Below are 13,362 nucleotides of genomic sequence, written 5' to 3' on the forward strand. Positions count from 1 at the left end.
TTCGTGGTGGTCTTAAATTTGTGTGTCTCTTCATACTTAGAAAACAACAAAAATTAAACCTTAACGAAAATTAATGATTTGCTTGTGATTCTGCGCCTCTTGCCTGTCAGATGACGAAATCAATATATTTTTAAAGTATCCTTTCTAGACATTGTAAATTTTCAGGGATGGTGTCTGCTATGGACGAGGCTATAGGAAACCTTACGGATGTTCTCAAACAGAAAGGGATGTGGGATAATACTCTAATGGTGTTTTCTACAGGTAAAATTAGTACTTTTTATTTAAGGACAGATGATACAAACAAATTTTTGTCAAAAAAAAAATTGAAAATAACAACTTGGGCCATGTTTAAATGAGTAAAATGAAAATGTTTCACCGCGTACTTTTTAATTTTTTATTCGAAATTTCACAAAAAAGGATTTTAAGTGAAAAATATTTGTATAGATTAATAAGAATGGTTTAAGAAGGGTATACTTTTGAAGATCACAGAAGGTTTACAATTTCTTCATATTCCATGAATTTGTTATTTGCATCATTTGCAATGAAATTAGACCAAAACAAATACAGGTGTATGACAACCCAGGCATCCATTTTTTGTTTGTATCATTTGTCCTTAATGTAAATCAGACCTGTTCGTGGTTCTATTTCAGAAGATTTCTTCTGTTTTAATTTTAATATTGTCTGTTACCTATTATATATTTTTTCCAAACAAAAAATAAATAAAGACACGTGTATCGTGTGTTATGACATAATCAAAGGTAGAAAGTTTGATGCGGAAAAAAAAAATTAACATATATTTATTTGCAATGATCAGTCACCGAAAAGGTAAAGGTCAGTTGCAGCACTGGGATTAAGAAAACACATATTCAACTACGTCGACTCCATAATTTACCTAAAATGAATAAGAATTTTAATGTTCAAATAAAAATCTACCTTTCCATTAAAAAAAATCAATTTTTTAGCTGTGATATTAATTTTATTTCAAAAGAATTCCAATAGCAAAAATGCTAATTTACATCTTGTTGAACGTCTGTGAAAATCTATTAGGCAGGGAAAAAGCATTTCCAACACCTAAAAACATGCTCAATTATACAGAAAGATGATAAAATTCTTTTAATTCCGAATTCGATCATTGATATCTAAAACTTATACAGAGGTATAATATTTTCGTTCACTGGAATCGCTTAAACAATTTGACATTTTCATATCTTTTGTAATTATTTTACCGAAGGTTGAAGATCGTGTGTTTTGTATTTTACAGATAATGGGGGACAAATCCATGCCGGAGGAAATAACTATCCTCTGAGAGGATGGAAAGACTCTCTCTGGGAAGGAGGTGTTCATGGCGTAGGATTTGTTCATGGTCAGATGTTGAAGAGAAAAGGGATCGTTTCACGAGACCTAATTCATGTCTCAGACTGGTTTCCCACACTTGTGTCAATGGTTGGTGGTAATCTAAATGGAACACAACCATTGGATGGAGTAGATCAATGGAGAACCATAAAGTACAAATTATCAATGAATTACCGAATTTTATCGAAATTTAAGAATACGAAGAAAAATGCTATTCATATACATGTAACTCATGTCTTGTAGCGATGGGTCAACGCCCAGTCAAAGAAAATCAATTTTACACAACATAGACCCACTTTACCCACCAGTGGGCCAAAGACTGCTTTCAAGCCCATTTGACAATAGAATACGGGCTGCTGTTCGAATGGGAGACTGGAAGCTCGTCACAGGTTTTCCTGGTGAGTGTAACATAAGATTTTGCAACACATTTCAGTTGCGAGAGTTTTTTCCCTGTTTATTCTTTCCAAATGTAACTTTTGACACTTGTGCAAGGTTAAAGCATCTAAAAACTGAAACAATGGTACAATTTTAATAAAAATGTAAGCCATTAAAAAAACTAGGAGGACACGTTTTGATTATGTTATATGTAATTATACCCCCGCTTGAAAAGCGTGAGGGTATATAGTAATCGATAAGTCCGTACGTATGTACGTCCGTCTAGTTGTACGTCCGTCCGTCTGTTACGCTTTGGGGTAGCCATCTCTGATTTGCAACTCCTCTCATACCGCTAAATGAAATTTGATGAAACTTTCACAGAGTCTTTATTACATATTGCCATTGTGCACCTCGTATTTTATTTTTTGATCTGACACATATTTTGAGTTTCCCACAACAAAACATGGACACTCCCATTATATTCATATGGGAGGCGGGGGGTATCATTTACTGAGCTTATTCCTTACAGTACCTTTAGTTATACTTGAAAAGTGGGAGGGTATACTTTAATCGGTATGTCCGTCCGTCTGTACGTCCGTCTAGCTGTACGTCCGTCCGTCCATCTGTCTGTTTCGCTTTGGGGTACCCATCTCTTATCAGCAACTCCTCTTATACCACTGAGCGAAATTTAATGAAACTTTCACAGAATCATTATTACATATTGCGATTGTGCACCTCCTATTTTACTTTTTGATCCGACACGTACTTTAGGTTTCCCACAGCAAAACATGGACATTGCCATTATATTCTTACCTATGACGTGAGATATGGCGCCTTCTGAATAGCATTAGATACCACAAGTTATTCCTCTTTACACGTTACCGTAAAACAATATATAGCAAAGCATGGACATTATGGGAGGCGGAGATATCATTTAGTGAGCTCATTGCTCACAGTACCTCTAGTTTTTATACTAATCCTTATCGAGAATTCCAAATTCTTTTTGAAGGGTACATGTGTACCGCAAGCTTAACTGACAACAAAATCTTTTACGAAATGCAAGTTTTGTAATGAACTCTGTCTTTCAGCATAAGCCAAAAGTGTGAAAGTAACTACTAATGGCATAAAATCATCTAATGATGTAGCATTGAATGATTTACTTTGAATATTGTTTTATTCCAATTAATAGTGGAAAAATTATCATCCCTAAACAAAATTGGATCATTAGTGGATATTGCACCATGCAATATTATTTTTAATGCATACTGTCATGAACAGATGTGCTATTATTGTAGTTTCATCCGATCATTTTAAATAGATTTAAGGGCATTTTTCATAGCAGTAATGGTAACAAAATATACAAAGTTGTATGTCAAGTAATATAATTCCACATGACAAAGTCTGGTATCAATGTGTCAATTCCAGGAAATGGAAGTTGGGTTCCACCACCTCATATGAAATCTCAAGACATGCCAAAAGTAAACAACGAAGCTGAAAAGAATATTTGGTTGTTCAATATCACAGAAGATCCTAATGAACACAATGATGTTTCTGGCACTATGCAACACGTGGTAATGAATATGTTGGAACTACTAGCCCAGTATAACAAGACAGCGGTTCCCTGTCGGTATCCTAACATAGACCCTAAAGCTGATCCCAAATACCACGGGGGTTACTGGGGTCCCTGGGAGTAAATGTTTCACAGAACATCGATATCTGAAACAATAAAACACAGCCAGCTTTTAGCACCTTCGAAATTATGTTGATGGCTTTTACAAGTATATTTGATTTACAACTAGATTTTATATTGTGAATAAAGAACCTTGAAAAGATATTGCATGTTATCTTTTTTACAATATTACGTTAATTGAGATGTCTAAACAGAAGGTCACAGAAAAAGACTTTTTGGATTTTTAAAATAAATAATGCAAAAATAGGTCTGTAAATAACGGTTTGCAATCAGTAACCAGAAACTCTCAAAACTGTTGGAAGACTACACATGTATGTAATATAACAAGTTTTCATATCAGATAAGTTGGAAATCAATTATCCATCATTACGACCTTTACTAATCACAAAATACACATGTAACTGAAATAGATGAAATCAGAATGAGTACAACGGCTTTGGTTCGTAAGTTCGTCATTTACATAAAGTTTCAAACTGAAGAAAAGCTATTAACAGTAAGAACAATCGTTCTAAAATTCAGTGAACAAACAACACTTAACTCTTTTGAAATAATTGGGATGACTTTTACGAGTATATTTGATTTACAAGCATACTATTAGATTTTATATTGTGAATAAAGGACCTTGAAAAAATATAGCAAATATCTTATCTTTATTATTTTTGCACACTCTTACGTCGATATATCTATAACATAAGTTCGTAATTTACATTAATTTTCACACTGGAAAAAAACTATTAATAAAAACCACAACCCTTCTAAAATTAAGTATACAAACATAAACATGTTAACGAATTTTAAAATACGGATCTTTAGCTTTCCTGAGATCGAATTGAAAACCACAGCACCTGTTCTTTACATCAGAAGTTTCCGAATTAATTTGGCTTCTTTTGAATATAAACAGATCGCCTTATAAGGATCATAAGTGTTCATTTGAGGGTACTTGTGTGTGATTTTAATCTAAAAAACTTTGCTGAATTGTGATTTCCATTTTTATTGAAGAAGCAGTTTTCTTTGTTCTAATCTTTCCAAAGAGATATCTTTTTTGGAACAGGCCAGACAATGTACATTCCCTTTTTCTTTAAATAAACCTTAATTGTATGGATGCATTTTTTTCCCGGACAGTGCATATAATTAACCAATCTGATTAGAATCAGATCTTTGTTATGCTCCGAAATTCTGATGGTCGCTGTACAAATTATATTGATAAATAACCAATAAAATTCTTTTGAAGCCTTTATTGATCTATATTTTTTGAAAGAGTGACCGTGCTATTAAATTTGTTATGACCTGTTTGAAAATATTCCATTTACCTACCGGTAAACTAAACTTTACTGACTTAAAATGCATGAGCTCTATACCATATATATAAACTTGTTATGCATCTAGGATTGCACACTACTGCATAACTAGATTTGCTGTGGATGCATACAACATAGATATCATATGCCATTTAGGTTGACTTCCTCACATGACCGAATCTTTAATGAATTGATGACAGTTTATGTGACCACTTTTCTTCACATAGTTTCATTGTGACAAGCTGGAAAACTAGGGCTATTCGAGATACTGCATTTAAAATGAATGATAAAGAATCAGTAAACTAGAGTGAAATTAACGCTTCATTAAAACTGCTGTAAGACTTGTTAAGAATCCCAGAGATAAAATCACTAAAATTTGTGAAATCTACAGCAACCAATGGCTGTTTTATAGACACATGAGCAGGTGGATTTCAATGAACAAAAACGATATAATGGGCATCAAAAATGGGTAACGTCCTTGGCGACAAGGACTTACAACAACCAATGAACTGTTTGCCAGTCTTCAACATAATATCACTAATGATGTTTAAATTGACTTTAAGACAAATAGCAAATGTGATAGGCATCATTTTGGGGGTAGTTTACACTGTTTTAAAGAAATTTGACAGTGAAATAGCTTAGTACTCAATAGTCACCCTACGAGGGCTGTTCAATAAATAATGTCCTGAACTCTATGATATACAACATAGAAATCATATGACATAAAACTTGACTTTCTCTCATGATTGAATCTTTAATGAACTGATATCAGTTTTTATGACCATTTTTCATCTCATATTTTCATTGTGAGAAGCTGGAAAACAAGGGCTATTTGAGACACTGCATTAAAAATGAATGGTTAAGATTCGGTAAACTAGATAGAAAATAAACGCTTCATTTAAGCAGCTTTAAAACTTGATAAGAAACCCAAAGAAATATTTACTAAAATTTGTGAAATTTACAGCAACCAATGGCTGTTTTATAGACACATGAACAGGTGGATTTCAATGAACAATAATGATATACTATTTTAAAGAAATATTTGATAGTAAGAAAGCTAAGTATACTCAGTGACCACCCTATGTTTTGAAAAATGAGTGAAAACGATATTGTGTATGAATATCTAAACAATTATTTTAAAAAATCAGAAATCGTGGTTATCCACGTTTGTCTGGAATTCAAACAGACAACTACACATAAATCCATTGCTTTATTACCCTCAAAACTTTTGTTAAAATAAGATGCACTTGACAGAAACAGCCAAGGTCTCAGAAGAGCAAAGAATTGCAAGAGGACAAGGACAGTTTTATGTGCCATTTTCTTAAATATTAGTGGTCCTGTTATTCAAATTATTAGGAAAGGCAGTTCAATTTCTGAAGGAGTCTAGAGAGCAATTTTTTTGCAAAAAATCGAAAGGTTTAGGAGAGGAAGGAACTAGAATCAGGAATCCACTGCATTAAATTTCTTCATGACAGCGTCAAAACCCACAAGCCATGAAAAGTAAAGGAGTATTGGGGTCAAACCGAAAGGTAATTTTTTGTCACACAATAATATTTGCCAGACCTGTATGTAGCCCTTTGACTTGGTTCATTTTCCAAACTTAAAGAAACACCTTTCACAACGAAGAAACAAGTCCAATTAAGAAATCATAGCATCTGCCATCATCCAGTATACGAAGAGCCATACTCAAAAATGAGTTCTAAAAACAATCAGAAATTTGATAAAAATGTTACGGACATGTCTTTTAATTCAAAGAGAATATCTAGTAAGTTAAATCATTAAGACTAAATCATTGAAAAGCGTCTTTTGCTTTTTTTGAGCACCGAGGACATTATTTATTGAATAGCCCTCGTATGTTTTGAAAAATATGTGAAAACAAAAGCGTGTGAGAATACCTAAAAATTCTTTTTTAAAAAATCAGAAATTGTAGTTATCCACGCTTGTCTGAAATTCGAAAAGATAATGAAACTTGAATCCATTGCTTAATACCCTCAAAACAAATTTACAATAAGATGCATCTGACAAAAACAGCAAAAGTCCGAGAAAAGCAAAGAATTGCAAGAGCACAAAGACAAGATTTATATGCCATTTTCTTAGATATTATAGTGGTCTTGTTGTTCAAATTCTTATTCGGGGAGGCAGTTCAATTACTGGATGAGTCTCGAAAGCAAACACTTTTTGCCAAAAATTGATAGGTTTATGAGAGGAAAGAGCCATAATCAGGAATCCACTAGATTAAATTTTTCCATGACAGCGTCTAAAACCCACACGCCATGAAGAGTAAAGGAGTTTTGGGGATAATAAGAAAGTTATGTTTAGTCACATCAACAATATACGCCAGATCTTTCACCTTTTGACATGTTTCATTTTTCAAACTTGAAAAAACACCTTTCAGAAAGAGGAAACAAGTCCAGGAAATCATAGGATCTGCCATATTCCAGTAGACGAAGGACCATACTCAAAAATGTTTTCTAAAACAATCAGACATTAGAAAAAAATGTTATGGACATGTGTTTTAATTAAAAGAGAATATTAAGGAAAATCATTCATCATGTAAATCATTGAAAAGCGTTTTTTGTTTCTTTCCGAGCTCCGATGACATTATTTATTGAACAGCCCTCGTAGTTGTATTATAAATTGAGAGGTCTCTTGTGATATTTTACATGGAATTAAGTTATCTTAATTAAAAAAAATTATTTGGAATAAGACTTTTTTGAATACGTATGGATAGAAGTTGTTTTGCAAGTTTTGAATAACTACGTGCGTTTTTAATCAAATATTACAGGTGAGCAACTTGGTTCAACGGAATAGATATTCACAACGTTTATTTATAAACATGATAAAGATAAGATAAAAACATAGCCTCATGTTGCATAAGTTATCACATTCTTTGAAAGAGAGCAAATTGAAAGTGAAAGTGGGTAATTTCGAATAGCTATTAGAAAGATCCAAAAGTCATTTGCTGCCCCTGGGAGCAAAGAGAGCCAATATTGTACATGTGGTAAGTATTTATATTTTCTGCTTGATGATAGATGTATTTTTGTATAATTATTTTAGCTATATTGCACACACACAGAAGCTCATGATTGTTTTCAAATGCCATTAGGTAATAAAGAATGAACACAATATACGCTGCGTCGCTGTTTATGGTTCTGTTGAGCTTTTCGGGGGCTCGACAAGAAGATCTTCACTACATCGGGGTAGGATATAACTTGCTGACCGGAAACCCTGACGGGAGCTTGGTTTCTAACGGAGGAGTCGATCCGGCCTTCTGTACACCAGGAAAATCATTGAGGTTACCGAACATGACTAACCAAAAAGAGTACAGGTCGAACACCGCCATAGTTGTGCCAACAGAAACACAACTTCTATATACTATGGAACCAAATCTTACCAAGACAAACTAAACCTTGGTGTAAAAACTTCAGGTGATCTTTTCTTTTTTTCCAACTGTAACAAGAGAAGTGATTCTTAAAATTTAAATAAATTCTATGTCTGAGTCATATTTTTTTAGGTGGCGCAAGTGTAGGATTAGCTTCGTTTTCCTTCACCTTGAGTGGGAGTGAGTACTAAAAACTTAGTTGGCTCAAGTTATGAATCTTTTTTTAAGATTTGGTCTCTCATATGAAAGTGTAGATTTTTAATACTTTGTACGGGTCCTCTAAATGATACAAATAAACTGCCTTCCCTAATCTCTTTTACAGGATACCAACAAGCTCATAATAAAACAAATTTAGAGCACAATATAATTCAGGATCAGCAAAACCTATGTAATCTTGGTCGGGTGCGTTACATGACTGAATTAGCCCATGCAGGCAAATTTCCCATCACCCCCAGCTTTGCTGCAGCTATTTGTTCACTTCCGGTGAAATACAACCAATCTACATACATGAATTTCTTGGATGAATGGGGGACGGTCAGTATCTGAAACAAACGTTTTACTTGTTTTGAACAGAACAGTAGAAAAGGTTGACGAAAAGAAAATCATTGTTTTAGCTCGAGTTACAGGTAGAAGAATCCAGTATTTTGAATTTACTTTGTTTAGAGGTAAATTCAAAATTTGGCAATTGTTTTCTTTCTCAGTTATATATAATTACCTTCATTCATTAAAGCTGATTAAGTTTAAAATAAAAATTACCTTTAGTATATTTTTGCAGCACATTACGATTGAAGTTGAGCTTGGAAAAAAACAAATCAGTCGATCACAAAGTTCTTTCAAACAATTTATGGAGCAAGTTAGGAAATCAGTGAGTACATTTTAGCTCTGCTGGTCAGTACACTGGTTTTTGATTTTGATGAACGATGTTACCAGGGTTACTGAGAATAGAAATTTCTGTGAAATTCTGTTAAAACTCCTACTCCTACAGTTTTGGTCTGCTATATACACTTTAATTTGGCATGAAAGAGGACTACACTGAGAAAAATAATTTTATTTCTTTATTTTTTTTTTTAACTTCGTGAAGTGTTGTTATGGTTACTGAAAATAAATTATCTTTGAATTACATTCAAAATGCTATGGTTTTGCACATTTGCAATGTTTCCCCGTCAGCTCCTTGGTTGTTTTTCAGGGAGGATTTAATTTGGCTGTCGGAGGATCATATCTAGGATTTTCCGCATCACTTGGAATCAATTTTGATGCATTCAAACAAAGTAGTAGTTTTAATCAGAACTACGGAACCTATCAGTATACTTTACAGTCCGGCTCTGAAACCCTCCCGGAACCGATAAGTCTGAAACTACACAGCATTGATGAGGCGCTGCAACCCGTATACTGGCAGAGGTTTGATGATTTAGTCGCTTCGGGTGTTTGCTCTGCTGTTGATCTAGGACGGATACAATTAAGAAAGTCACATCTAATCCGATCATTGGAAGATTATGCAGCGTATAAAATGGCTCCTACTCCTACAGGTAATGTAGTTGTAGAGTCTTGACATTGCAATTCTTTACTTTGAACAAAACCATGTTGTAAATGTTTGCATATTTAAGACTGATCGGTCGTCAGGTCTGAATCTGACTTTTTGTAATAGTGTCTATTTTGAAAATTTAAGTCTGGAACTTACAAAAACAATTGAGCAAATAATAAAATTAACACGAAATCACATTTGAAGTAAAAATTAATTCATTCTATATATTCTGTGAACATGCATATATGTACATATAATTTACTTTTACTATACAAAAAAAATGAAATTTGCTGAATTGCACGAATAGGTGCACGCCAGAAAAAATGGCATTCATAATATTCTGTAACTAGCAGGTCTTCTTTGTGATAAAAGACATTCAAGAAGATTTTTTTTCAAATAAATACATGTGTCATTGTTGCTTACTAACATTGAATTTGATTTTTCAATTTTAAGACCCTAAACTGATTATCCCCGTCACGTGGCCAAAAGGGACATACGGATTAGTGATGACCACTTCCGGTTGTCCTTCCGAACACTCCTTTTCTTGGCACACTGGTTACATCATACAAGACACGGAAGATTATCATAACCACAATTCATGGACGTCAGATATTCACGTATATGGTAACTTTGCTTTTCCCTTTACACCATTCTGCTTTGAATTGGATCCTTTGATCCGCACAAGAAATGTTCGATTCTCGGTGTATCGATCTATGTGATCAGGTCAATGTGTATCGATCTATGTAATCAAGTCAAAGGTCTTTATTTCAACAATGTTGCTACTTCATGAATATGAATAATTTGAAAATAAACCTATGAAGACATTGTCCTTTCAAATCAAACGAAAAAGTTTTGTAGAACCAATGATTTTCATAATTAAATCATGTACGTGTAAATTAACATATAAAAAATATATTTATCTTTGATTTCAATTATTTACTCCAGTTGTATTAATAAAAGTTAGACAAAATTATCAAACAGACAGTGGAATTATACTTACATTTACCAAACTACGACACCATACTTAAATGCTGAAACTTTTAGGTGCATAGCAAGGAGGAATACTCTGTTAATTTTATACCATACATGTATAAGAATTTAAAGTCGAAATGGTTTACTTTTGAGTGTTGTTTTCAGAAAACTAAGTATCAATTTTAGGTGAGAAGAATGACAAAAGAATCGCCCAAGTCTTCTGCATTAAAGGAACCTCACATGTCTCCGATTTTGACATGAATTGGCCAAAGGGAGATTACTGTATCCTAAAATATGGCAAATGTCCGGATGGTATGACATCAATTTGTGTTTATTACAACTCGTACACTTTATTTTTGCTGAAATGATATATGATTTTCTTAAAATTCAAACAAAGAGAACATGACACGTAAGATTTGACTAGTCGACACGGGAGGCTTACTCCTCTAAGGCTCCTGATCCCGTCTCTGATGTTTCAAAGTTCATGTTTCATGTGCTTGCTCTGCTCGCAATCTGTATTGTGGACTTTAGATACATATATATTATTATAACAGTAACTTGATCTCACCTCTGACAGGCGCGGATCATTTCAAAGCGTCGATTTTGATCTGATGATCCGCGCCTGTCAACGAGACAGGTTACTGTTATAATGATAAATTTATTATATACCCCCTTATAACTAGCTAAACATAGCAGAATAAAACTTTAGAGATCAATTGTGTAATATTTATGACTTTTTAACGCGCAAGAAAAATAACGTCATGTTTTTGCGTACTACGTCATCAGTTTCAGAGATATTTCAGAAAATTTCGGATCAAACTCTGTAAAATTAACAGTAACAAAAACAAGGAAATTGATGGGTATATAATAATGTTTCTTATCTTCATATTTCATCTAATGATAAAAAGAAACAGCTTTGTGATGCAGAAGTCGGACCATCATTCTCTTTATCTTTATAATTATGATTTTCTTTACCCAGGCTTTTCCTATGGTTCCATAGGGTGGGATGACGAAGACCCCGGAGACAGAAATCAGCAGAATGGAACTCTACCTGACGGAAGGTTTGATGGCAATACTCAGATAGACTACTGCTGCAGGTGAATAACTTTGAGGTCAAGCTCACAGTTTTACAAAATCATTCAATGTGGACAGGATATATGTAGTATAAACTATATTTTAATATGCAAAATGTAGCTTTGAGAGATAAACGGCGATACATCTTTGTAAATTTTAGTTAATCGTCATAAGCTATAATTCACGGTCGTAAATCATAGCATAGAATTGTTTAATATACTTGATGAATCTAAACATCTGTTAACTGTCAACGATAGTGTTCGATTCAAACTCTCGCGGAACCAATCTTGAGAGGCAATACCGAAAGTGTGACGATGCCGTATGAAATTTGCTCGCAGTAAATTCATGTTCTCTGTGTGAACCGTATATTATTTTTTTTCAACAACAGGAGTGACGGGCTTCCAACGGAAGAAATCGTTTTGCCAAGAGACAAGCCCTTTATCTTGTTACGTCATAAGCGAGGATGTCAGGAGGTCATTGGGATGACAATAAGAGAGGAAACCATTCTGTGGGATACGGAGGATGTACACAATCAGGACAGTCGGTCCGGAGACCATCCTTATGAGGACGGCGATGATAATATAAGACTTCATTTTTGTTACTACTCTCCCCAAACCTCTGTGACATCGGTGGTGGGATAATTGTTGTGTTATTAAAAACGTCTTACATGAAATAATTTTTTTTTTCGTTTTTATACCAGTATTTTCGAAAGAAAGTCCGGATGTGTTGTAACGTGAGTTGTTATCATAGTCCAGCTGCCGTCTGTCGGTCTGTCTAGCTGACTGTTCGTCTGTCTGCAACTCTATCATTCTTCTTTAGCCAAATCATTTGGTGGTCCATAAACGAAAAAGCCAGAAATCTTATGACATTTTTTCCTGGAATGTCTTATTTCGTCCTGTACATGTACAATACTAATTTAAGACCTTAGGGTATAGATATTCAAACTATGCTGAAAAAATAGTGGTAACTTTATTCCTTGATCTTTAATGAAGTAAAATTTTACTGCTTGATCTTAAATTTAAAAATGAAATTTTATATCATAACTTGTTGTGACTTAAAGAAAATCCCGTTTGGAATTTTTAGTCAAAATTAGGTCAAGTGAAAAATTCATACCTTACAGTCCGTATTCCCTTAGATGGAGGATCAACATTGTTTGTTTGTTTGTATGTTGTTTAATGCCACTATTGAGAATTTTTCTCTCAGAAGGAGACGCCAACTCTTGCCGGTGGCATGCGCGGATCTAGAGGGGGCCGGGGGTGGGTGGGGGTTGGGGGTGGAGTTCCGGACCCCCTGGAATTAGCAGAGTTATTAAATGTAAAATAATAAGGCAACTAAAAGTGACCTTGGAATCCCCCCACCCCCACCCCGGAAAACAGATATATATGTATAAAATTTGTCTGAAAAGTCATAGGTATGAAGATTAAGAAGTGAACGACTACAACTCCACCACCTCCCCCGACTTGCTTGTAAGAAAATATCTGTGTTTGAATTTTTTTTTGACTTGGGTGGAACCACCCCGCCCCCCGGAAAAAAAATCCTCGATTCACGCCTGGGTGAAGACCTGCAAAAAGATTGTTTTTCGTGCCAGCCCCTACTGCGACATGGTTTATGCGGTCTCATCTAAAGGGCAGGTATTCACGTCCCGCACTGAGATTCGAACCCGCGACGTAAGGATCTTCACGACTCTTCACGTGCT

The 13,362-nt window shown here is 34.4% G+C and overlaps 1 protein-coding gene and 1 pseudogene across 1 annotated transcript in view; both read left to right on the plus strand.

Annotated features, from left to right (window-relative positions):
- The window catches only part of LOC134256115 (arylsulfatase B-like), a 24,999-nt gene extending 21,473 nt beyond the window's left edge, over positions 1–3,526 (plus strand). The window contains exons 6-9 of the mRNA XM_062738725.1: positions 166–261; positions 1,262–1,505; positions 1,597–1,751; positions 3,154–3,526. Coding sequence (XP_062594709.1) covers positions 166–261; positions 1,262–1,505; positions 1,597–1,751; positions 3,154–3,422 — 764 coding nt within the window. The 3' untranslated portion in view covers positions 3,423–3,526. The remainder of the gene's footprint in view (positions 1–165; positions 262–1,261; positions 1,506–1,596; positions 1,752–3,153) is intronic.
- Positions 3,527–7,587: 4,061 nt separating this feature from the next.
- LOC134256072 (uncharacterized) lies at positions 7,588–12,340 on the plus strand (annotated as a pseudogene).
- The last annotated feature ends 1,022 nt before the right edge of the window (positions 12,341–13,362 follow it).

The sequence above is a fragment of the Saccostrea cucullata genome, unplaced genomic scaffold (genome assembly GCF_032062105.1).
Source record: "Saccostrea cucullata isolate Sc308-1 unplaced genomic scaffold, CSIRO_AGI_Scuc_v1 ctg141, whole genome shotgun sequence".
In the NCBI taxonomy this organism is placed as follows: Eukaryota; Metazoa; Mollusca; class Bivalvia; order Ostreida; family Ostreidae; genus Saccostrea; species Saccostrea cuccullata.